Here is a 26429-nt window from a genome sequence, read left to right on the forward strand (position 1 = left end):
TTCTTATTAGGTCCTAAGATGACTGTCTAGAACTGAATTGAAAAATGGTCACATCCAAGTTGGTAGATCCATAACCACCTAATCAATTTCAGATACATGAGTTAATCGAGTAACCATTGACGTCACTAGCTTAAGAGTCGAGAGCGAGCAACATTGTCCAAACCGACATCATGGTAAAAAATGATTCTGCAATCCAATCTTGCCAATGAGAATAGCCAAATTTGTATGATCCACTCAAATGCATCTTGATTATCGACATTCGTTGATGTCATCCTTAGTTAGCCCCATCATGACCATAACAACAAGCTTAAAGAAGATGGGGGGCATGTCATATGATATGAAGCCTTTCTTTGTTTGGAGTTGTGACACTATACGACGTAGGGTTGGCAATGGGTCGGCTAATATTTGTTTACTTGAATCATCCAACCCAATTTATTCAAGTATGGGTACGGTTTTTTTTATTTGGTTAAGAATTCTGGTAAAATTAAATTATCCATAATTATTTTGTCTAATTTTTTTCCAACTATGGATATGTGTCCTATCTGATCTAAATATCATTTTATCCAAATTTAAAACACTAAATCACTATAAGATATATGTGTAACTCAAAATTAAGGTTCTTTCATCCACCTCACGATAAGGTATACATATCCGACTCTGATATTTGCTTGAAATTTGTGTAAAAATTAGATATGGATATCTTTAAAAAAAATTTGGATAAATAATTGAATTTGAGTATCCTTAGCAAAGTTGGGTAAAAAGTCTTATATGGATATTCAAAGCTACAATTAGATACGAATATGAATATATACTTCATCCAACCCACAATATGCTCTTGGAATAATTAATCTTATTGAATTCATCATCTAAAGCATGCCCATTTAACATTCTACTAAATAGGGGTAAGTTTTTAGAAAAAAAGGGGAAGACAATTCTATACGGAATTTGTAACATGAATATGCTTTAACATAATTATTTCTAAGAGTATGGAGAGGTAGTTGACATTTGCAACTAACTAAATAAAAAATATTATGATCTTCAATCTTGACAATCAGTAATTAGTGCCAATTAAATTGTGATGGTTAAGGATAAATCTTGAGGCACCAAAGATTGCTCAAATGTTTATCCCACCACGTCCCATTAGAATTTTCAATGTTAATAAGGTATATGAGTTATTGCGACACTGACAAACAAAAAAAATCCATTGTTATTGCTCTCATGAAAAAAATTCTTTCTTAATTACCTCCCATGTGGACAAAATCTTGGCTTCACCCGTCCCACCACATAACATTATTTAACAAAAAAAATTATTGACACGCCATGAACTCTAAGGGTGGGTCAGAGTGGAAACAAAATTTCAAATTTTGTTTGTTTATATGGAATGCCCAAAAAAAAATTTTAAAATTTTTAGAGATGCCCCTAAAAATTCAAGGGCCTTTAAAGTTTGTTGGCGTGTCAATAAAATTTCCCTATCTAACATCAGATAAAACTAATCCTTTTGTACTTACTAGCACCTTGGATTCACGTTGGTCGTCCCTTACATATAGGAGTCGGCCTGGATTAACATTGAAATTGACATCGTTTGGGACATTGGAATGCACAAAACCACTCATATCTCGATGAAAAAATCTTTGGTTCTATAGACACACCCACCTCTGCAATGTCTGAAATGATGTCAATTTCAATGTTCCTTCACCATTTTCCAAAGTATAATTCCTTCAAAGATTTGGGATACACTGAATGCGTGTTGACGATTACGAAAAAAATTAATTATAAAATAGCTTTCTATTATCACATCAAACAGGGGATGTAGCTCACATGGTAGAGCGCTCGCTTTGCATGCGAGAGGTACGGGGTTCGATACCCCGCATCTCCAGTTTTCGGAAATTTCACAGCCCACCAAACTCGTCCTCTGTCCCATTTCCTCATTTTTTCATTGTTATATACGCATTCTCCTTAAAGTTGCCAAAATTATCTTCCAATCCTTATTTGGTTTTTTTACTTCTTTTAAAAATCTTCTTCAATAAAATCTTTATTAATAATTTCAAAATACTATTATTAAAAAAATATATTATTATTATGAGTCCTGGTAATATGACTCACCAAGTGGCATACTTATGCTCGGGAACTGTAGATTTGTATACCTCAGGATACACGGCTTTCTTAGGATACACTTTTTTTTGGCAAAATGCAATCATGTATCTTGAGATATAAAGTTCTACGGTTTTTGAATTTGTCATGTCAGGGAGTCGATTGAGTATGCCACCTAACGAGTCATATCATCACGACTCTATTATTATTATTATTATTATTATTTCTTATTTCTTATTTCTTAATTAAAAAAATCAGGTGTCCCCTGTAACTTTTGACTTTGGCTAAGTCAATAATAAAAAAAGTCAAAATCATATACACCCATGAGCTAGATAGTTATTTTTATTTCTTATCCTTTTAGGCATCGAGTTACATTCTCTTTCTAGGCCATTGATTGACAAACATTTGACCAACAAAAGTCAAATCAGTGAATTCCTAGGGGTTGGGGAGATGGCTAAGACCACGTCTCAAGAAACGGTGGTCTTGAGTTAGAATCCCTCCTAAGGGCCAGTCTCAAGGATTTATCCCATAATTAAATTACTTTGTGCATGGACGGGGAGGGGATTGCACATGCCTTTAGTATTGGTTGAATTAGTTTTTTTTTCATTATAAATCCAAATATTCTATTTTTTTCTTTCCTTCGTCCATGTTAAATCTTTTGGTGCATTTAACATATTCATGGCCTACACCAACCTACATTCATTGAATAGTTCCATGTGATTGATTAGGAAAGAGAAGAACAAGAGAAGGTTTTGGGAGAAATTGAACACATGGAATTTGGAGTACAAAAGTCAAGGGTTTTTACAAGGTGATGAATTGAAGATGAGATTAAATATGTTAAAATTTATAATTTAACATAAAGGTTAATAACTTGAAGATGAAAGATTTTACCTTCGTCTTCAATCTTAATATGTCATCTACTTCAACCATGAAACCACAAAGAGCAGCATAGGATTTTTGGAGAATGAATTTTTGGGTAGAAAAATCAAGGGTTTTATACAATACATTGATGATGTAATGAAAATAAGGTTGAATAAGTTAAAAATAGTTTCCCTATAGTTTAACTACTCAAAGAGGACAACTTTAGGTTGAGGTTGTAGACGAGCATTTTGGTCACTTTACATTAGTTTGATAGTGACTTCGACAAAACCTTGAAGATGGATTTTTGTGTAGAAAAATCAAGGGTTTTATATTATACATGGAAGATGATGTAATCAAAATGAGGTTGAATAAGTTAAAAAGTTTCCCAATACTTTAACAACCCGAAGATGATGGTTTTATGTTGAGGTTGTAGACAAGCATTTAGGTCACTTTAAGCTTAGTTTGATAGTCCCTTCGACAAATTCTAGGTCAAGGGGGCACACCATCAGATTGAAAACACAAGGGTATCTCTAATATTGTCCAAAAGATAGAGATAGGTAAATCGCTCTTTAATTTATCCATTTTGATTCTGATACAAATGTTTTGGACAATGGGAATCAATTAATTATCTAATTTTAGGAAAGTTTTTTTTCCCTTCATTTTTTACTTTTCTATTCAAAGAACTTAACCCACTTATGGAATGACAACCTAACTTGTACAAGGTTTGAGGAGTCTTGGGATGTAGTCATCAAAAATTGATTATGAATATAATGAATCTAAAGTGGTTCTTTATTAGTTTCCATGGGTGAGTTTTGGTCGGGCTTGGTTATGCCTTAATCCAGTCCTAAAGAATGTTGTATCTTAGTCCTATCTTTTACATCTATCAGGGCAAATTTGGTTATGCCCTAATCCGACTCCAATGAGTTTGGGTTGGGCTTGGATTGATTTTTGGACCAAGCATTTCTCAAAATCATTTGGAGTCAATTTGATATAGTTTGTCATCAAAATATGATTCAATCTCCTACCTTTGTTGAGTAAAAGTTAGAAAAGAGAGTGAACTTGTTATTTTATAATATATTTGTATTATTTTTTATTGTGAAATTATATATTTAACCATACGTAATAGGTTCATGATCAACCTCAAGGGGTTGGCCTAGTGGCAAGTTGAGCCTTGATAAGCTCCTCATGAAGGATAGATCAAGTGCTGTCAATTAAATTGTGAAACAAGGATTGTCAACTATCCTGACCCAACATAATATATGTATATAAAATAGGGTTGCAACCTAGGGTAAACCCAAGTAGCAAAACCTTCAACCATATCATAGGACCTAAGTTCATGAACCCAAGCTCAACTCGAGCTTGATATTCTAAAATTGGATTGATTTTTGGTTTGCTCAAGTTAGGTAATTTTAGACGATTTACTCGGGTTGGGGGAATTGGGCTCATTGAATAATCAAAATTTTATTTTGATTAGTAAATAAGTTCATATTTTATATTTTAAAAAAAAGATATACAACATGAAAAATAAAACTACTACTAATTAAATTTGCATACAACCCTCAAATCCATCATTGAGAGAATATATAAACAAACCATACTAAACCAAAGTTCACACTAATATAAACTAATTGTCCAAGAAGTCATAATAATAAGATGAAATAAATAAAAAAAATCGATAATTAATATATATATTAGTATATAGCATCGGGTTCTAGTTGAGTTGGGTTGCTTGTACCCTCAACTCGAATTGAAATTGAGTTGAGATATTATAATCCAAGCTCAACTCATCTTCCACATAACTTGACTTAGGCTCACCCGTCAATCAGGTTGAGTTCAGGCCAACCAGCCCAGGTTGCAGCCCTAATATAAAATATACTAACATGCCATGCTCAACATTGTTAGTCCTTAATCTGGCTTGGCTTTAATGGATTGGATTTTTTTTAAACCTAACCTCCCTTGATTAAACCAAATTAGTCGACCAACGGCCCAATGGACGCCTTTATTTCACTAATAGCATTCTTGAACAGGTAGGGGTGTGAAATAAATACAAAAAGTCATGTGTCATATTGTGAAGAGCGTTCTACCAAAATTTTGAAACAGGAGGCCTGCTTTCATACTTAAAGTCGTCCCACGAGTTGATGACGCATTGACCATTTTAAATCTCCGCATACTTGGTGCGCTACCATAGTTTGGCATCACTCGTAAGGTACATGGTCACCATCATGACCTTCGCATCCTTGGGAAAGAATTAGTTGTTAGGTTGGGCCCTTTTATGTTTAGGTGTAGTTTCGTCAAGATCGATGTAATTGAGCTTGCTTCTGATGAAACTCTATCGGCTGATGAAACTAGATTTTAAGCCAACTTCCTCAGACTCTCTTTCACTAGTAGCATTCTTGATTCTTGAACATCACAAATTTTCAGTAAAAATTAGACATGCATTAATGTTAAGTGGGGGACTAGATAATCACCTCTTACTTTATTGCTCCCTTTCATCCTAATTTTTTTGCTTTATTTTTCCCCAAGTCTCATAAATCTTTTGTATTCTCTTTCAATCATTTATTAGTATATGTTTTCCAAGGCAAAGATGATTTCTTTAAAAAGTACCTAAACATTACTTTAATTTTATGGGACCATCATTAATATAGGAGAAGTGAAGTAGTGATCTTGCACTTGCACTTTCTATCAATCTACCAGACCATAATTTTTTCTTGTCCTTCCTCGATCAACCTTCACAACAACCAAAAGCATTATGATTTCAAATCGGACCGACTAGTTGCACACAACTAGTAGTTGGTTTGCACACCAACCTTGAAAAATAACATTATTTTATATCTCTATTTTAACCTACTAATTACACTTCATTCTTGATAACAGTTAAGATTCAAATATTCACCTTCTCGTGATTTCATCTTCTCTGCTTATGTAAATGGTAAACATGCTTGTTGTAACAAGTATTTCTTACAAAAATTATTGAACCAATAATAATTAATATGGGCATAGTTAAAGAAAAAAGAACAAAAACAAAAAAATCTAAGAGATGCAATATTTTAATTTTAATTTTGAGTATAATCATCTAAATGGAGTGTAAATGAAAAATTTTAAGTTAGGAAGTGCAATTGGTAGTGAGTGGTGTGCAACTAGTCGTTTCCTTTCAAAAAATCTCTCGTACAAAAGGAAGATTCATTTGATTATTGTTCGTTACTTTTAAGAGTGCTCCACGTGATTCCATAAATACGGAGAGGAGAGAACATGTATTTATAGTCAACATCTCATGAATCGGTCAGTTGTATTCTGAGTTGAGTTGGATCGTCCCTTAAAGAATCATGTAAACCGAGTCACTTAACACGCGTACCGAGTCATTTGCTATTTGCTAAACGCCGAAAACTTAATTAAACCTGAAAGGACACTGTAGCAGACAAACAAGGAGAGAGGGAGAGAGAATCATATTCGGTAATCGGTGGTGGAAAAGAAAGTAGAGGAGTCAGGTGTCAGGAGGAGTCTCCAAAAATATAGACAGCGTGTTACCTCTTTACATCTGTCTGTCCATACTCACTTGATCTCTCCATCTTTCCTGTCTAAATCATTATCAGACACAAATAGATAAGCTAGTCTCTCTTTTCTTTTAACAGATTTAATTAACAAAACAAAGAAGAGGACGAATTTCGTATTCAAGAGTGACAGATTCACACATAGATCGAAGAACAATAGACCTAAAAGAGAATCTCTCAGAAGTCAGAAGTCAGAATTCAGATCAGACTTCTCTATTAGGATCCGATCTTATACGATCGAATCAGCTTTAGATCAGATCTGTCATCTGTACAGATCTGCTTGGGGAACTCATGAGTGGAAAGGAAGGAAACTCGGAGGAATCTGGTGGGAGCGGATCGTCGTCGTCAGCAGCAGTAGCAGCGTCGGCGACTCAGGCAAACTCGCCCGGAGTGAAGGAGAAGCAGAAGGAGAAAGCGAGAGTGAGTAGAACGTCGTTGATTCTCTGGCACGCCCACCAGAACGATGCCGTTGCCGTACGGAAGCTTCTGGAAGAAGACCGCGATCTCGTTCATGCCAAGGATTACGATAAGAGGACTCCACTTCACGTCGCTTCGCTTCACGGTTGGATCGATGTTGCCAAATGCCTTATTGAAGCTGGCGCCGATGTCAACGCTATGGATCGCTGGAACAACACTGTAATTCTCCCTTCTCTTCTCGCTTTGTGTGTCCTTTTTTGGTCTAATTTGGTAATTAATAGCCTTTTCTATCTTATTAGTTTGTAATTGGAACCTCTAGATGTTGCAATTATCAATTTCGTGTGCCAGGCATAGGATGGAATTCAATTGCGTGTTCAATAGCTCATAATCAGCTTTCTTGTTATTAGAGTAATGAATAATTGAATATTGTATCCACTTTACGCCTTTTTCAATTATGAACCAATCTGGAAAAAGAATTACATAAACTTCATTGTTAACTGAGTGTGACTTGTTGTCCTGTTTAACTAGTGGGGCTTGTATATTGTTGTGGGTGAGTGTGACTTGTTGAAGTTCTGGAATGGAGGAATTCTGCACATGAGTGAGAAACGAAGAGAGAAAGAGGGGAGAGTTGAAGTGCTGAAGATATTTAAGATTGTACTCGTTGAGTTAGTAAGCATTGATCTTAAGATTATCAAGGACAGTAGGCCAACTATGATAGGAAAAACGGTTAGGATAGCTAGCTTAGGAAGAATTCTTACTTTGGACAATTCGATTCTTCGTGGTTGGATTACGCCTAATTTTTGTCTATGCTTGAGAGATGAGGAATCTGTTAATCAAACTATATTCATTGTCCTTTCTCCTAAGGCATTTGGTTGATTTTTCTTACTTGCTTTCAAATTAATCGGGTTCTAACTCAAGCTTTCTTTGTGCTTTAGAATGGTTGGGCTTTTAATGGTTTCTCTCTTAAAGAAAGACATTTGCGGACTATTCTTTCCTTAGTCATTGCTTGGGGACTTTGGAAAGAGAGAAATAATAAAGAGTTCCAGAGAAAGGAAAGTATCTCTCGCCCAGTGATCATAGAGATTTTGGGCTTGCTTTACTTTAGGTCGAAGTTGAAAAATGATTTCCTGAGAGCATCTTTTGAGGATTTTGTGTTCAGATTGGATTTTTTTTTTCTTCTGAGAAGTATAATATATATTGAAAAGAGGGCATGGAAATGTACAAGGAGGCCGAGAAATCCTCACAGAAAAGAAAAAGAAAAGAAAAAGGAAAACTATAGCCTCAGTGATTGCATAAAGAGTTCAATCTAAAAACAAAATTGTCAAAGGTGATCCTCGTGAACTCAATGTTCTGTTTTGACTATAAGTATAGAAGGCCCAAGATCTCCAAGAAACCTGCGTAAAAACTACTAGTCTTACGGTTGAACACCCTGTTATTTCTCTCGTTCCAGATCCCCCACGCAATAGTTGAAGGAAGTATAACCCACAAAAGTCATTTTCTGGTGTGGAAAGCATTACTGGTCCACCCTTCTAACAACGATGAGAACTTACGAGGAAAGACCCAATTAATACCAAAAAGCCCAAGAAAAGTTGACCACATATTATAAGGAAATGAACAATGAATTAAGATGTGATCGACAGATTCCCCGTCCCTCAAACAAAGGGGACAACAATTAAGAGTGATCCAATCATGAGCAATCAGATTATCCAACGTAAGAATCCTTCCGAGGGAGGCCAACCAAACAAAAAAAGAAATTTTAGATGGAACTGACCTGGACCAAATGATGGATCCCGATAGGGGTCGCTCTACAACCGGAGTAAGCCACTGAAAGAAAGACCTGACCGAGAATCTCAAATCCTTAGCCCAAATCCATTCCCACCTATCCTGTTCGCAGTCGTTAAGGTGAAACGTATGTAGGAGATCAAGGAAAGATGTTACCTTAGTTAGCTCCCAATCATTAAAGTTTCTCCTGAACCCCAAATTCCAAGAAGGATTGGACTCATTACCAATCAAACATTATTGAATTGAGTGGTTCTTCTAAAGAGAACAAGCGTAAAAAGACGGAAATTGAGTAGCCAGAGGCAAAGTGCCGCACCAGCTGTCTTCCCAAAATTTAATTTTGTCCCTCGAACCTGCTTTGAACCTAATCCCTCTCTCGAAATCCTCGCTCACTCTAAGAATCCCTTTCCAAACACTACATCCATACAGATCATTAGCCTCACCGCTATACCATCCTAACCTCCTCTCCCCGTACTTGGCCATAATGACCTTCCTCCAAAGACTCCATTTCTCCTCGCCAAACCTCCAAAGCCATTTTCCTAAAAGCACTCTATTAGCTACTCTAAGACCTTTAAGGCTCAGTCCCCCATACTTCTTACGCATGCAAATCACCTTCCATCTGACCAAATGGTACTTTCTCCTACCGTTCCTATCATTCCACAAGAAATTCCTCATGGGCCTTTCCAATCTTATCTTAACGGACCTCGGTAGAGTAAATAACGAGAGAAAGTAAACCGGGATGCTCAATAAGGTGCTTTTGATTAAGGTTACTTTCCTTCCTTTCGACAGATAGTTGGCCTTCCACATACTCAACCTCTTCTCCAATCTCTCGACCACCCCATCCCAAATTTTGATACTATTATAGGGTGGTCCCAAAGGAAGGCCCAGGTAAGATGTGGGCAAGGAGTTGTACCCACAACCCAAAATTGTGGCCAACAAATGAATATCATGCACCTCTCCTACTCTAAAAAACTTGTTTTTCTGCAAATTAATGTGTAATCCTGACATTGCCTCATAACAACACAATAAAACGCGAAGCACCTTCACCTGGTCTCTCGAGTGCTCCAAAAAAATTAGTGTATCATCCGCAAATTGTAAGTGAGAAATCAGAGGTCCGCCATTCACCCTAAACCCCGACAACTTACCTAACTCAACCGCTCTTCTAAATAATCTGCCCAGGGCTTCTACTATAATAAGGAACAAGAAAGGAGATAAAGAATCCCCTTCTCTCAACCCTCTCGAGCCCCTGAAGAAACCAGGTGGACTCCCGTTGACAAGAATCGAAAAAGTCACCGTTGTGACACATTTCATAATCCAATTGATCCAATTCTTCCCAAAACCCATCTTCCCCATCATGTACTCTAAGAAATCCCAATTCACATGATCATAAGCCTTTTGTAAGTCAATTTTCCCTATCAATCCCTTTTTCCTGGTCTTCAACCTATAATCCAGACATTCATTGGCCATCAAAACTCCATCTCGAATTTGTCTACCCCTGATGAAAGCCCCTTGCTAGTCCTCAATCAAACTAGGGAGAACTGTTTTCAACCTCGTAGTTAGCAATTTTGATATTATCTTATACACCGAGCTCACCAAACTAATTGGTCTGAAATCTCCTATCTTATCTGCCTGGGCTTTCTTAGGGATTAAAACCACGAAAATACTATTTAAGCCATAGTCTAAACACTTCTTATCTTGAAATTCCTTGACGACCTCCATGAAATCTTTCGAAACAACATCCTAGCAATGCTTGAAGAATTCTATATTAAATCTATTTGGCCCCGGTGCCTTAACCCACTCATTGAGAATAGGATTGATTTAACCTCCTCCTCCCTATTTGCCTCTCCAACCACTCCTTCTTCGTCTGATTCAAGGACTTGAAATCTAGATTCTCCGGACGTGGTCTTAAGGGTTCCTTCTCCTTGTACAGGTCTTCGTAAAAACTCGTCACCCCGTCCCTAATTTCATCTTCTCCAACCCTCAAGAAATCGTTGATGTAAAGTTTGTCGAGTTGATTACTTCTATGGAAATTGGCAACTTTGTGGAAGAATTTAGTATTATTGTCCCCTTCTTTCAACCATTTGACCCTCGATTTTTGTTTCCAACTTATCTCCTCCATAAGTGCCACTCTTTGGAATTCCGGTTTTAACTCCACTCTATTACTTCTTTCCTCAAGACTCAAATACCTTTCTTCCTCTTTTTTGTCCAAGGTTTCAATCTCTCTTAGAATCTCCTTTTTTTTTTCCCCATCTATGCTCCCCAACACCTCTTTATTCCACTTATTCAACTTGTCTTTAAAACATTTGAGCTTCTCCTTGAACACAGAACCCGGGTTTCCCCTAGATGGGCATTCATTCCACCAAATCCTGATTAGATCTAAGAAGTTGGGTTGGACCAACCACATGTTTTCGAATCTGAAGGGGAGAGGGTGTTGTCTAGGGTAGCTTGCTTCCAGAAAGATAGGAGTATGGTCAGAAACTGGGTTGGGACTGGCCAATTGAACCACATTTTGAAATTTATCCTCCCACGCATTGTCTACCAAAAACCTATCTGGTCTGGACATCGTAGGGTTACCTTGGTTGTTAGACCACGTGAATCGTCTACCCAGAAGAGGGAAATCCATTAAACAATGTCTACCTATAAAATCGTTGAAATTTCTCATCCCCTTAGATATGATAGATCCCCTATTCTTCTCATACGTCAATCTAGTGACATTAAAATCCCCACCCAGCACCCAAGGATCCTCCCAATAACCTGCAACATCGTCAAGTTCCTCCCAAAATTGCAATCTCTTATTACTGATGGTTGGGCTGTAAATCCCTGAGAACACCCATTGAAAATCTTCATTCTGGAGCCTGCACAAAATAGAAATCGAAAATGCCCCTACTAAACTGTTTGTCACTTGGATCCTTTCTTTATTCCAAATCATAAGAATCCGACCGGCGGAGCCTAAACCAAGAAGGGCTAACCAATGGGATTCTCTTTGTGATGTGTAACTCTCTTTGGGGTTTGGCTGTTCTTTGTTTTCTTCTTTTTTGGGGGCCATCTTAGTTTGCTTTGCACATTATCTCCTCTCTTTAAAATATATATATATATATATTATTACACTTATAAAAAAAAACGATTAGGATAGTTTGTTGTTTGCTATTTATTAATAGACAACTTTCTTCTTTTGGGTAATGTTCCCATCAGGCAATATGTGGGCATTATAAAAAAGGGCAATACGAGTCTGGTGTTTAGCATTTTGGGATTGGTAGAGAATAACATTCTCTCTCTGGAAGAGTGGCACAAGATGTTAGGAGGTTGCATTAACATCAATGTCCATCCGAACGACCTAGGTGTGAAGGCACCCAAGTGCCCCTAGGTTTTAAAGCTCCCTTAGAACCTCAATGAGTGCCAAGTGACTGATGGGGAAAGTAGTTGATATTTGTGAATGATATAATCAGGTGATCAACCCAACAATTATGATCATTATAAAGTTTAGCTAGGGTAATGAAAATGACTTTCAGAAGTTTGGATAGGATCTAGGGGAATATGAAGAAGTCGTATTTATATAAGTCCCATGAGGGAGGCTTGAATTGAATTCTAAATTCAGAGTGAAAATTTGTGATTAGTTCTGTGACCTTGTCCTCAATTTGGTGAAACTCCAGCATTCATCATTTATTGCAGGAATACTCGTTTCAGTCCATGGTTCTGGTGGAATCTACACCTAGCCCGGATTTAAGCCAGATTGCTAGAAGAACCACCTGAGGAGGACACAAGGCTGGGAAATTTGAAGCGTGGGCCTTTATAATTGTAATAGGATAAATATTGGTGCAAGAAAGAAGGATAAAATAGGTTTTAGGAGGTTATTTGGTTTAGAGAATCTTCTTCAGCCAATGCATTCAGGACTGCACGTCGTTAGGGGAATAAAGTTATAAGTTGCTTTAATACATGGAATGCTGTTGTTGTGCTCAAAACTTTGAAGAACATGGAAGGGGATGAAATTGGTCAATGTGGCCTATAGCCAAAATGGTATATATTTTTTCCTTTTGATTGACTTGTTTGTGCTGCATGCTTTTTTTTTTTTTTGAAAACCTGTTTCATAATTTGATTCCCCCCCCCCCCCCCCCCCCCCCCCCCCCCCCCGCTTCTCTCTCTCTTTGTGTATAGCTTTTCACTCCATTCTTTCTAACTTTCTTTGGGATTAATGTTGTTTTTTTTTCTTACCTGGAATGAGGTTTGGGAATTTTATCCCAAAATTTATCCACCACTTCACCAGAGACTTTGAAACTTTTACATTTAAAATTCTTTTACATGTTTAGTTTAATTCTTTGGGACAAAGCTTTGATGATATTATGTTCAGTTTACTTTTGCCTAGTCTTTATTTTGTCTTCATCATCTTGAGTTGCAATAATTTGGCCTTTCATTTAATCTGGTTTCCTGTTGACAGCCCTTAGCAGATGCAGAAGGAGCTAAAAAACCTAGCATGATCGAGTTGTTGAGATCGCATGGTGGCTTGTCTAATGTAAGTTCAGGATTTCTACCAATAATGTGATCTGGGTTGTGGTAGTGATTTCTACCAGCTTTTGGACAGCTAGTGGCTTCTTTACTAATCATAGTAGTGGAACTGATTTTCAGAATTTTTATGATTCGACCACATAGAAAATACTTTTTTGTGTTCTGATTCTTGCTGATATTAAAAAAACATGTGGATATTCTTATTCTTTTCTCCAAACTTCTCCGATATTCGCGCAAGTAGAAAGTTGGCTTGATGGTCTACCACCCTATAAAAAGCCAAATTGGTTTCCTGATATCTTTATTTTTTGTCTTAATCTTTGTTCCATTACTTTTTCCCATAATTTCATATGGTGTGACTCATAAGTTCGATGCCCAATAATGCAACTTTTTTGTGTCATGTTCTTATATGGAAGTTCTATAATATTTCTTCTTGATTCATCCAATATCTTAAAAACCTTACTTCTTTTGATTTCCTTTGCTTTTTTCCCCTTGCAACTTTTTCTTTTGTAAACAAGCTTTTGATCTAGTGATGCAAATGAATTAATGACCCATCTGAAAGTTTCCCATTAGATCAGACCCATAAAATCACTACCCCAACTAGATGATACATAGTTGTAGATTCAAACTGAAGTGACATCATTTCATCTAATTTTTTTATTTTCTATAATTGTGGGTTACACATATTAGGATTCCATTTTTATTAAATATGCAGTTTCATTATTCCCCGTCAGCTTCTTGTCTATTTTACTTAAATAGATGTATCATTTCACACTGGTTGTTGCTGTTGGTCTGCTTGATATTAACACAATGCCAACTCAAATTTGCCTTCTTGTTTTTGGGCCTTAAATCCAAGTGTTCCTTCTGCAGGGAAAAAATGGCAGCCATTTTGAACCGAAGCCAGTTCCACCCCCTCTTCCGAACAAGTGTGACTGGGAAATTGACCCTGCCGAACTGGATTTTTCAAATTTTAGTTTGATTGGAAAGGTGAGCTTTTTATTTGTCAACTAATATAATTTTCGTAGTGGATGGTAGGAACCAGAATATAGAAACTCTCTGCGGAATTTTATTGTATGAATGGGGTGATCTGTATGCTTGAAGTCTGATATTTGGCTGATTTATTAGAATTGAAAATGGTGGCCTTGTTACTGGACTGATACTTTGGATTTCTGTTTCTATACTCCTTGTCACTGGATTCAAGAAGAGTATGTGGTATTTGATGTTTTATAATCATATATACCTTCAATTGCCGACCCCTATTTTTGGTATAAGGTTTTGATCATGATGATGAATGCCTTCCATTCTCTTAAAATCTGTCTTGTAATTCTGTTGTTACATGATACGTGTCTTTCATACCTTTTATTACTTTCATATATGTCATCTTTCATGCTACTTGAAGGAGTAACTGTTTGATCCCTTTCCATAGTGATTTTGTTCGGTGTGTGTAATGATAAACTGAAGTACAAGTGTTGGGGCCTTTTCGGGATGCCATAACACATGGAAAAAAAAAAGGTTTTTACTAAGTTGGTGCCATCATTGATTGGATGTCTCTTTCCATGGGTAGGAACTACAAGGCACCAATAGAAGGCTCTCCAAATGGACAGACCAAAGTATGTGCAAATAGGAAATAAGTGCCACCAACATTTTAAAGTAATCAATAAGAAAATTTATGAACATGCCCCGTTAATACATCATGTGATAGAGCTTTCCTCACTTTAGTTTATTCGAAGTATATGATAATTAGATAAATTTATTTAATATCACTAATTAGTTATCCCATTGGGATGGCACAGATTATTATAATAGTTACTACAGCTTGCAAGAATGGGTTGCTATCATTTTGATTTTATTTTAATTATGTTTTACCCTCTTTTTGATTAGGTTTGTATTTTGGGATTTCTCGTCTCTTTTCTAATGAAATTTTAACTTATCAAAATTTTATTTTATATTAATTATATTCAGATCATTTTATTTGTCTAGTTAATTTATTTATGCTGGTTGAAATCTGATCTCTGCAACAAGCCATAACTAATGAATGTATTATATTAACTGTATGTTTGGTTACTTCATCTCCAAGGTTTGCTTTTATTATTGTTAATATATATGCTTGTAGGGATCTTTCGGAGAGATTTTGAAAGCTAGTTGGCGCGGAACTCCTGTAGCTGTCAAACGCATTCTTCCTTCTCTTTCAGATGATAGATTGGTGATGTAAGACCCTTTATATGTGCTGCACTGCCTATTTCCCAGATGTTTCTTTTTTTCATTGTGTAGTTTTGTACTTCTCATTTTATGGTCATACAGAGCCTTCACAATTGTGCACTCTATGTATAAGTAAAATTGCAAAGAATGTGAGAATATTTGTTGGGTCTATTAGAAACTAAAACTAGTTCTTGTGATTCAGTCAGGACTTCAGGCACGAGGTCAATTTGCTAGTGAAGCTGCGCCACCCCAATATTGTACAATTCCTTGGAGCAGTCACTGAGAAGAAACCTCTAATGTTAATCACTGAGTACCTACGAGGGGTATTATGAATGCCTAAGTCTCATTTGGTGGTCGAACTCTTTATTGGACTCACCTTCTTAAAATAACTGGATATGTTTGTGTGCTATTTTAGGGTGATCTCCATCAGCACCTCAAGGAAAAGGGTTCTCTTAATCCATCAACGGCAATTAACTTTGCATTAGATATTGCCAGGTACTCAAGTTTGTAAATTACTTCTACTTAAGCATTCTGGATACTGCCTGCATCTAAAACTGGTCCATCAATTGTTCACATTAGGGGATTTAGTATGACACACATTCATCCAGATAATTAGGAGGAAAATCATTATCAGAAGGAAACAGATATGATAGGAATGATTTATTATTTTGAAATATTTCTTCTTCTTTATTTATTTTTAATTTTTTTAATAGCTTTCTCCCCTCTATTCCTTGCAATGTATAATATCTAAGTATTTGAGGCCAACTTGACAGGCCCAAAATCCAATACGAGTCAAGGTGAATAAGTATTTCATCAGTCCTTGGGCATTCTTAAGTGTGGCAGATGTCTATCATCCAATACACTATGTACACCAAGGAAAAATATCAGGAGAATATATACATATATCTGGAGAAAATGTCATTTTTTAAAATGTATAAGAGCTTGATGCATGATATAAGTGTTATGCCTACTTGCTTTTTGCTAAGCTGGTTAGATACATATAAAAAAACTGTCTGGAGGGAATTTATTAAAGACTGGGAATCAGCAAGTTAGCGATATGTAGCCTTAAAATGAATAAAAGGTTACCCTTTAGGCTAACTTAATCAAATTGATGTCCATGCTGATTGTAGTTTGATCTTATGTGGACAGAGGCATGGCTTATCTCCATAATGAACCAAATGTCATAATTCACCGGGACCTAAAACCAAGGTGAGTTCAATTGGTAAATGTCGGAAACTGTATTGCTTATATTGACTTTAGTTTTGCTCTGAACTTTTTTTTTGGATTCTAGTTTAGTGGCTTATAATTTACTTATAGAGGAAAATGATCTCTCTTCCATGGAGGTTGTTGAGTGGATCAAGATTAACTTTTGTGACAGTTTATATCCATCTTTACAAACAGTTATGTCTTGATTTTGTTTATTTAAATCATCAATAATATGATGTGGACAGCATCCACATCCTGTATTATTTGGGAATAATTGGGGTTGTGCTGAATTTGATAAAAATTATCAGGAATGTTCTCTTGGTCAACTCCAGCGCAGACCATTTGAAGGTTGGAGACTTTGGATTGAGCAAGCTCATCAAGGTTCAAAATTCTCATGATGTGTACAAAATGACTGGAGAGACTGGAAGTTGTGAGTATATCTTTCAAGCTTTTTTGTTTTTTTGTTTTGTTTTTGTGTGTTAGGGAAATGAGATATTTACATACTTAAAACTTATTCTCCTTTGTTCCCCATGGAATGAAACATAAGACCGGTATATGGCTCCTGAAGTATTCAAGCATCGGAGATATGATAAGAAGGTTGATGTTTTCTCTTTTGCTATGATATTATACGAGGTAATTTTTTTTGCTTAAGTAATAATTATCTGTTGGAAATCAGAGAGATATATTTGTGTCTTGTTTTCTAATTCATGGCTACTGAACATTTTGTATAGATGCTTGAGGGCGATCCACCATTATCAAATCATGAACCTTATGAAGCAGCAAAATATGTGGCAGATGGACATAGACCCACATTTCGTGCAAAAGGTTACGTCCAAGAACTGAGAGAGTAAGTCAACTCTAAATGTTGTGTTTTTGAAGGAAAAATAAATTGTTGCTGATTTACGTCAAGGCCACAACATTCATGTCCATCGTGGATTTTGTTTGATATATATTGAAACTCTTAATAAGATGATCATGTAAACTTCGTGGAAATTGTGTCAGATTTCCCATTTAGTATCTTTTGGTTGTGAACAACTGTATTCTCATTTTATATGTATTGGATGTTTTAGGCTGACAGAGCAATGTTGGGCTGCCGATATGAACCATAGGCCTTCATTTCTGGAGATCCTCAAGAGGCTCGAAAAAATAAAGGAAAGCCGACCAACAGATCATCACTGGAACATCTTCAACACATAATAGTCGAGAGCCATGACTAGGTTCAACCTGTAAATAGTGCTTTCCCCCAGCATTATCTCCTTCACTCATTACAGGATTAGGCACAGATGGTTGTGAAGACACTCCAGTAATTTCTGAGATTCTGACTTCTGTTTGTGATGGGTTCTCTGTTGTAGCTGTTGTTTATTTAAGAATGGATTTTACGCCCCAAAGTGCTTTATGCCGTATTCCAAGGTCAGATCAAGAGGTTCATCGTCACCAACTTATTTAAATGTTTGATCTAACTATGGTTCCATTCTCCGCATTATATTTGATTCATGTTCAAGTGGTCATCATAAGCTGGAATGGACACCGTTCGGGGTTGCCCATTATTTATAATTTTATATAGCTGTCTCTAACACTGAAAGAGTTGGTATTTCAGTTACAAATTCTCTTTTTTTTTTTTTTTTCCTTTGGGGTTAATGTTTGAATTGTTTGATGCTGTATAAGATTCTGACTATTTCGCATTGTATGGAATTTCATTGAGAATAGTTGCTCTGGGTTTAGCATACTTGTTTTGGGTAATTTTTTGATGTTGTAAAATTCATTCACAGAGAGTTTGTCAATGGTGTGTCGTATGGCTCACCAATCAGTTCTTACACCCCGAGAAGCTTGTGAAAGATCAGAAGGTTCAATTTTCTTTTGACATTTGAGATTTTTTTTCGAGTGGTACTTGATATCGGAATGTTTATTAGAGGTAATGCTTTTAATTAAGGGAAAATTAATTAAAGGACTCTGGTGGAGGGATTTATTTCTAAGTAGTCCCTAAGTTTTGCTCGCTAGTTTGATGGGAAATTTAGTAAATTTTTTATTTCTTAATGGTCCCTCATTATTGGCAAACTCACTGCATTTCCATTTTTTATTTATTGTCAAATTTGATGTTTTTTTATTTAGTGTTGAGTTCATATATTTTATTGTTGAACTCACCACTATTTACTATTGAGTTCACCACTCTTTATTTATTGTCGAAGTCGATGCTTTTTACTTACTGTCGCATTCATCATTTTTCAAATAAAAAGTAGTACATTCAACATTGGTGAAATCCGCCCATTTTCAATTTTTGATTTTTTTATATTAAAATACATGGAAGATTGATTAAAAACATGAGATAACGACTTCTTTAGATGTTTTCAACCCAAAAGAACCATTCTTGATCGATTTTTATCTAAAAAAAAAGAAAAGAAAAAGTTGAAAAAATTCTAGTTTTTTACATACATCTTCAAAATGTTTGAAAAAAATCTTTGAAAATGGTTTTTTTTTTTTCTTTTTAAATCCTTCCAATGGAATAGAGTCTCCGAAATCCGATTGAGATATTAAAAAAAAAAAATTAGATAAAAATGATGAGTTTGAATGATTAGGACATTCAATCGTGAAAAATGTGTGAGATGACATCCATTGTTAAGAAAAGAAAAGTTTTAATGGACTATTAAGAGAACCCCTCAAAACTTAGGGACTATTTAGAAAAAAGTCCATCCACCAAGGGGTAAGGTGACACTGATTAATAGTACGTTGTCTAGTTTACCCATTTACTTCTTTTCTCTCTTCTCGATGCCCAAATCGATGGAGACCTGCATTGAAAAACTTATGATTTTTTTTTTGTTTTTGGTGAAATGATAAGAGGAGAGGTAGAAAAAGAATTGGAAGAAGAGGAAGTGCAAGACTAAAGAGATTTATTGTTAATTCTTTTTACAAAGTCCTTGTAAGGTCAACAAATTCATGCCCAACATTTTCCATTTGGTCATTTTTTATTCCGACCAAAACATCCTTTTTCAATTGGCATGTCTCGTTAGGGAGGATTCTCACTTTAGACAAGGGAAGAGAATACTCTTATTCATTACTCTTTTTCATGAGGTATTTGGTGTTCTTTTCTATCCTTTATTTATATGAGTTGGGTTCTCTCCAATAATTTTTATTTTTTTTCTAAAAAGGTGAGGTTATAATATCTTTTTTAACAAGAAGAGGCATTTGTAGTCTATAAAAAAAATGAGCACATGGTCTATACGAAAATTGGACTAATGTTCTTTTGGGCTAAGTTAAATAAGGAGTTTTTTGAGGTTTTCTTTGAAGATTTTGTGTTAAGATGGGATAGTTTGTGTAACTCTTAGTATGGTTTCTTTGATTGTTGTTTCTCTTTGATTTTCGTTTGTATTTCATGTTTGTTGATGTTGTCCTTGCATTTTGGTTTTTTGTTTTGAGGACTATCTCGGTCTCCTTTGTACTCTTTCTCGTTTTACTTAATTATAAAATCTTTATAATTCTAGAGGTTTTTATTGATTAGAACATAAGAAATATGGGTAATTCTAATTATCTTATCTAGATCCACTCTTTGAATTGTATTAAAGGGTTATCTTCAAACATAATTACTGATTCACAGAATTAAAGGGTTTTCTAGAAGAGGTTAGGGGGTTAAAAATAATTTACCTTAAACTTGAAATGAGGGCATTTAGGTCATTTTCTGTTAGTCTTCCCCAAAGTTGAAATTGTCAAATATTCACCCAAATTTAGAGGGGTTTATATAAATAACCCAACTAAAAATAAAATTACAAAAAAGAAGAACAAGAGATAACGGTTATATTTAATTTACTATAAAAACGACCAATACTTATAACCGTAAGTGTCAGGATCCTATACTCCAGGAATCCACGCAACTACAGTGCTACTGATTTGGTTTAAGACATGCGTAACCGATTTGGTGCCAATTGATATGCTGTTTTTTTTTCTTCTTACGTGACATACAAAAGAGAATGGAAGTCTCTTACTTCAAAATACGAGTTTCAATCTCGAACTCTTGCACGTTATATGGCTACTCAACTTCAATCTCATTTATATGCCTAAAGTTACATGATATCGTTTCACTTTTTAATTTTGATTAATGCAGGAGTGACCTCAGTGGGTGACATATTGTCGTGGAGACACACGCATGTCCATAGATGCATTTTCTGGAGATATGCTTAAATGCATCTATGGACATGAACGTTATCATGTTAAAGATGTCTTCGTGTGTCTCCACTGAAATCACTCCGACACGACTCTTTTATTTTTTTGGTAAGCCTATTTTTAATGAGTTGTTGTTGGCGAAATGTAAACCCAGGTCTCTGATATCATCACTCAAAAATTTCATCAACTAAACAAGTTGACACCTGCATTAACCCTAAAACTTTCGGTTCGGTCCCACTAAATTTCAGCATGATTGATGATCTTACCTTTAAATGGTAGAAAATTATCAGATTCGGTTATTTCTGGTGTGTAGTAGGCCCACAAAAATGTGGGCCACAAGAGGGTGTTATGTGGCTTGTCAAAGAGACATGTTGTATATCTATCTATCCAACTCCTTGGAGCATAGGATTCTACTCCCAAATATAACGTATAACTTCTCTTCTTCGAATTCAATTTTCTCTTATTCGTCTTTTTCTGTCTGAAACAGAGTTGCAGAGTGCACCATTAAAGCTAAAATCTCTCTCTCACTTTAATACTAATTTTTTCATCTAAGATTTTCTAAACAATGAAAATATTTGGGGTTATTCTTATAATGTTTGGGTTTCTCTCTGCTTTAACTCAATCCTTCCTTCTGGAACTTCAATCCGGTCAAACCAAATGTATCTCAGAAGAAATCAAGATCAAAGCTGTATCAGTTGGGAAATACAGTGTCGTTAATCCAAACGAGGGTCATCCGCTGCCCAAAACGCATAAACTTGTCGTTTCGGTAAGAAATATGAAAACCCAACCCTTATATTTCATTTTAGTTCTTGATTTTGTTCTGAGATTCTTAGGGGTTTCTATCTTGGGGAAATTACCAAAGAAGTAGAGAAAATTATCAAATTTTCTGTTTCGGCACACTGTTCATTTTAATTAGACAAAGGCAAATTACCAATTTTGAAATTAAAATTGTTCTTAAATAAAAAAACAGATATAAATTATTAAAAAACCTCTTAGTGTTTTGGTATTATACATCACATTTTTTAGAAGGGCATGCTGTAATTAAACTTGGATTTTTTTGGGGAAATTCCCAAAATGGTAAAAATAATTTTGAAATTTCCATTTCAGTGATTTTAATTTGGATGATGGTAAATTTCCATTTCCACTTTATTTATAAAATAATAATGGTTTTTTCACATTTTAAGTGTAAAAAGATAGAGAGATCACAGATATTTAGTCTAAAAGTGACAATCTCAGTAATAAAAATTAAAGAGATACTTACAAAAAAATGATCAACTTTTGACGAATTTATGATTCCAGCTCACTGTTCATATTAATTACCAAAACGTGAACAATAACTTTTTAGAGTTACTATTTCGCAGGTTTAAAGTGACAATTTCACTTTGAACCTGTGAAATTGTCACTTAAAATCTGCGAAATAGTCACTTCGTTCTGATTTTTTTTTATAACAAAAACGTGATTGTTCACGTTTTGGTAATTAAAATGAAAAGAGCCGGAATCTTAAATAACTCATTTTCAGCTCATGAAATAGTAGTTCTCCCAAAATTAAAACATGAGGTAGCGATATCCTGACATAATAAACCAGGTATTTTAAAGTAAAGTATCGTTTGATATTAACGGCGAGATTGCTTGTATTAATTCCAAAAGTGGCGCATGTTTTGGGAATTAAAATGAACAATGTACCAGAATGAGAAATTTTCCATATTAAGCGCATGAAATGGTAATTTACCCATCTTTATATGATAGATAGAGTAATTTTGGTGATTAATTGAATTTCAGGTTACTTATAATCATGGTAAAAAATTACACTATGCTGATCATGTGGAATCCGGGCAATTTTCTTTTGATGCATCTGAGACCGGTATATATTTGGCTTGCTTTCATGTTCCTCCCAATAAACTGTCATTAACAATAACCATTGATCTTGATTGGAGGATTGGTGCTGCTGCTAATGATTGGCCCGAGTTTGCTAAGAAAGAGCAGATCGATGTAAGCAATTGTTCACTAGAAATTGTTTACTTTTGTTCTCCTAATTGCTTACTCATTTAAAAAAAAAAAAAAAAAAACAACGTAGTTATGTTGGAAAAGATGATGGTGACTGATTGACCCTTTTATTGATAAAGTGTTCGATAATTGTTATGGAATGGGAATGACATTGAATTTGATGAATCCTAACTTGGACTCATGATTGTAATCGTTTTGTACTACGAACAATATAAACCTTGAATGTGTTGTGGACTTGCCGTTTAGTTTTGTGGATGTATAGATGATATTAATATGGGTTTTGGTGATTTATTATTGTAGTTTAATGGGAAATTAAGTGATATAGTGTGATAATCTTAGTAGGAACAATTGCACAGTCGTAACCTTAGCTCGATCTGCTGACTATGATTCTAACTATTCCTTATGTTATTTTTTTTGTCTTGTTAAGAGAATGAAACTACTTCTGGAGAGGTTGGAGTATGATATTAAGTCCATTCATGAAGAGATGCTCGATCTCCGTGAAAGGTACGCATGCGCACACACACATGAAAAGAAAAGAAAAGAAAAAAGAAAAAGAAAAGAAAAAAGAATCATTTTTGTTCATGTTGTATATTGAGATGTTGCATTCGGTCTAAATGTACTTTAATTTTACTTTTCCGATTATTTTATGGGTGTTTCAGGGAAGATGAAATGCTGGAGTTGAACCGATCAACCAATTCTGGTATGGCCTGGTTAGGATTCTTTTCATTCATCGTCTGCTCATCAGTAGCAGGTTTACAGCTATGGCATTTGAAGATTTTCTTTGAGAGGAAGAAACTCTTGTAGTTTTCAACAGTTAATGTAATTTTCTCTAGTAATAATATACTTCTTAGAAAAAAATTAATTAAAAGTTAACGAAAGTCGATCAGAGAAAGCAAGAAGATTTATATAATTTAATTGATGTTGAGTGTCACAATTTTCTTGATTTTGCATTTATGTATATTTGGGTTTTTGAGGGGGCAGGGGTGAGAACCCATCCTCTCTATTCTTTCATTCAGTCAGTCTACTATGTTGAAACCATCAGCCGAACTAGAATAAGCCTCCATGTTCTTAATCATGCTCCCAAGAACCTTGTAAATCTCCCTCTTCAAAGGGTGTTTCTTATCCGCAGCGACAAACTCATGAATCCCACTTTCCACCTCAATCGAACTAGAACCTGGAGACCTTCGATGCTTTATCTGAGTTCTCACGATCATCTTCTCATCCCACATGCCTACAGCAGCATAAGCGTTGGACATGGTTACATCATCACCAACATAACTAGGATCCAACTCAAGTAAACGTTTTCGAACATTAGTTCCAATCTCAATGTTGCTTTGGAGACTACATGCACCAAGCAATGTGCGCCACACAACTGCATTTGGCCTGATTGGCATGTCCATTATAAAGGCGTACGCCTCTTTTAGAAGCCCGGCTCGACACAAGAGATCAACCATGCATCCGTAGTGAGAAATTCGTGGCTTCAAGCCATACATCTTGCTCATGCTCTCCAAATGATGTTTGCCTTCTTCCACCAGCCCTGCATGGCTACAAGCCACTAAAACACCAATGAATGTGACCTCATTAGGGATTATCAAACGACTTGTTCGATCTTCATTCTCGTTCTTATCTTTCATTTTGGCGAAAATTTCAAGAGCTTCTTCAGCTCTTCCATGCACTGCATACCCCACAATCATGGAAGTCCATGTCGTGACATCTCTTCGGTGTACCTTATCAAAAATGTCCCGGGCAGTTCTAATGTCCCCGCATTTTGCGTACATGTTTATGAGAGCATTGTTAAGGCATAAATCTGCTTCAAATCCCTTTTTACGATGAACGTAAAAATGAATCCATTCTCCCATTTCTAATGCACCAAGATCCGCACACGCAGATAAGGCTACTGTAACAGTAACCCGATCCGGATCCACGCTCTCCATTTGCATTTTTCTAAAGAGTTCGAGAGCTTTACTAGGTTTCCCATTATCGACGTAGGCAGAAATCAAGGCAGTCCAACAGACAACATTTTTGGAGAGGACTTCATCAAACATGCGGTGAGCGTCTTCAAGATGTCCCATTGCGGAATACATGTTTATCATAGTTGTCTGCAAGAAAATTACGCGTTTGAAGCCAATTTTCATGATGAAAGCATGAGTCTGCTTGCCTTCTATTGAGGATGATCTCATGGTACATGCCTTGAGGACAAGAAGGATTGAGTAGCTATTGATGGACCAAGCACCTCTTCTCCATAAATTTCGAAAGAGTAACAGAGCTTTGGTGCTGGACTTGGATTTTATGTGTCCTTTAAGAATTGTGTTTGGTTTTAGTGGTCTGAGATGAGTATGGAAATGGGTTCTAAGTTGGGTAATTGGTAGTAAATGGGTCAAAGGGTTTCTGTTTAGATATCTCATAATAGACAAACAGTTGGGTGGTTTCTGTCTAGAAATTTGAATTCTAGCAGTTATTCACCTCAACCCAATGACATTTTAAAAATGTGTGTGCACATGGGCCGAAGCGCGTTAAAGGTGGTTTTGTTCAAGAAGGCTGAAGCCGGGCAACCTGATATGCATCGACACCGATTTTAAGAGATGACCCCAATTTATTGCTTGATGAGTATTTGAGGTCTGGAAATGTAGATGGGAGGTATAAGCAAGCATTGGTGCTGTTTTGTGAGACATGGACCCATGTTAGATGTCGACCTGGTAGCATTGGTGTTATTTATCACACCACAATTAAGAAATTTTTTTGCTCATAGAATATGGGATCAACCAATCATATGAGTCTGCGTGTATTGAATGTCATCCCCAATTTACAAAATTACCCTTGCTATGCTTGACGTCAGTTGTTTATCCCGATGAAATAATCTATGGTTCTAGCACATGCCACGTCAGGGAACGTGTGTTAGAAGGGGAGTCAAAAAATCATTATTCAATTCTAAATCTAAAAAATAGAAATCCAGCAAAAGAGAGAGAGAGAGAGAGAGAGAGAGAGAGAGAGAGAGGTTCTATTGGCACCCTAACTTTCACTTATTCTCAAATTTTCACTTATTTTCTTTATTTTTAATTCGTGTCTAGTAAGTAAATGTTGGGATGACCATGAAGCTCTCATAATTTATCCTTCAAAATTTGTATACCAAAAAATGAGAGTAAAACATTTTATAATCAACACCATCAAACCCCCCAAAACTCGGGCCAAGTTAGAAATGGGCCATTTTAGGTTTGATAGATGTGCATGGTTGGATGTGACCTTAGTCACATGGTTTTCAATAAGAGTGCAACTTGATTCGGTTTGTGGTCAAAATTGGAATCGAACTGGCATAGGTCGATTCCACTTAATAAGAATCAGAACCGAACCAAATTCCATTGGAATCGAATCAACTCAAACCGATCTAAAGTCTCTTTGGTTTGATTTAGTTCTATGAGTTGCCAATATTCTATAAATTGTAAGTAACATTTTTAATGAAAAAATAAATATATAATAAACATAAATTTTCATAAAATAAATAACTAATCTATCCATTAAAAACCATTAGTTTATCCATAACAGATCATTAATTTATGTCATAACTTCTAAAATAATTCATAATCATTAATATATATATACATACGGGTGGCGTTATTATGACTAATATTGCGACACACCGTTTGTCTTATATGGGCAAAAATGTTAGGAATGGGCTGA

At 35.7% G+C, this 26429-nt stretch overlaps 3 protein-coding genes and 1 non-coding gene across 4 annotated transcripts; 3 read left to right on the forward strand and 1 right to left on the reverse strand.

Moving 5' to 3' along the window:
* Nucleotides 1-1803: 1803 nt before the first annotated feature.
* Nucleotides 1804-1876, forward strand: TRNAA-UGC (transfer RNA alanine (anticodon UGC)). The gene has a single exon. It is a non-coding gene; the product is annotated as a tRNA-Ala (tRNA).
* Nucleotides 1877-6380: 4504 nt separating this feature from the next.
* VIK (VH1-interacting kinase) lies at nt 6381-18319 on the forward strand. The gene is made up of 11 exons (XM_086448577.1): nt 6381-7136; nt 13129-13203; nt 14064-14180; nt 15307-15401; nt 15595-15715; nt 15808-15887; nt 16542-16601; nt 16907-17028; nt 17146-17231; nt 17330-17445; nt 17669-18319. The coding sequence occupies exons 1-11, from the start codon at nt 6792-6794 to the stop codon at nt 17793-17795; spliced, it is 1344 nt and encodes a 447-aa protein (XP_086304703.1). The 5' UTR covers nt 6381-6791; the 3' UTR covers nt 17796-18319.
* A 2947-nt stretch (nt 18320-21266) lies between these two features.
* LOC147399134 (transmembrane emp24 domain-containing protein p24delta8-like) lies at nt 21267-23558 on the forward strand. The gene is made up of 4 exons (XM_086448578.1): nt 21267-21516; nt 22530-22739; nt 23182-23258; nt 23414-23558. The coding sequence occupies exons 1-4, from the start codon at nt 21316-21318 to the stop codon at nt 23556-23558; spliced, it is 633 nt and encodes a 210-aa protein (XP_086304704.1). The 5' UTR covers nt 21267-21315.
* Nucleotides 23559-23640: 82 nt separating this feature from the next.
* Nucleotides 23641-25421, reverse strand: LOC147399135 (Tetratricopeptide repeat (TPR)-like superfamily protein). The gene has a single exon (XM_086449040.1). The coding sequence runs from the start codon at nt 25157-25159 to the stop codon at nt 23771-23773; it is 1389 nt and encodes a 462-aa protein (XP_086305166.1). The 5' UTR covers nt 25160-25421; the 3' UTR covers nt 23641-23770.
* Between the last annotated feature and the right edge of the window lie 1008 nt (nt 25422-26429).

Source organism: Akebia trifoliata, chromosome 7 (genome assembly GCF_017979445.1).
Source record: "Akebia trifoliata isolate Shusen 1 chromosome 7, ASM1797944v1, whole genome shotgun sequence".
Classification (NCBI taxonomy): Eukaryota; Viridiplantae; Streptophyta; class Magnoliopsida; order Ranunculales; family Lardizabalaceae; genus Akebia; species Akebia trifoliata.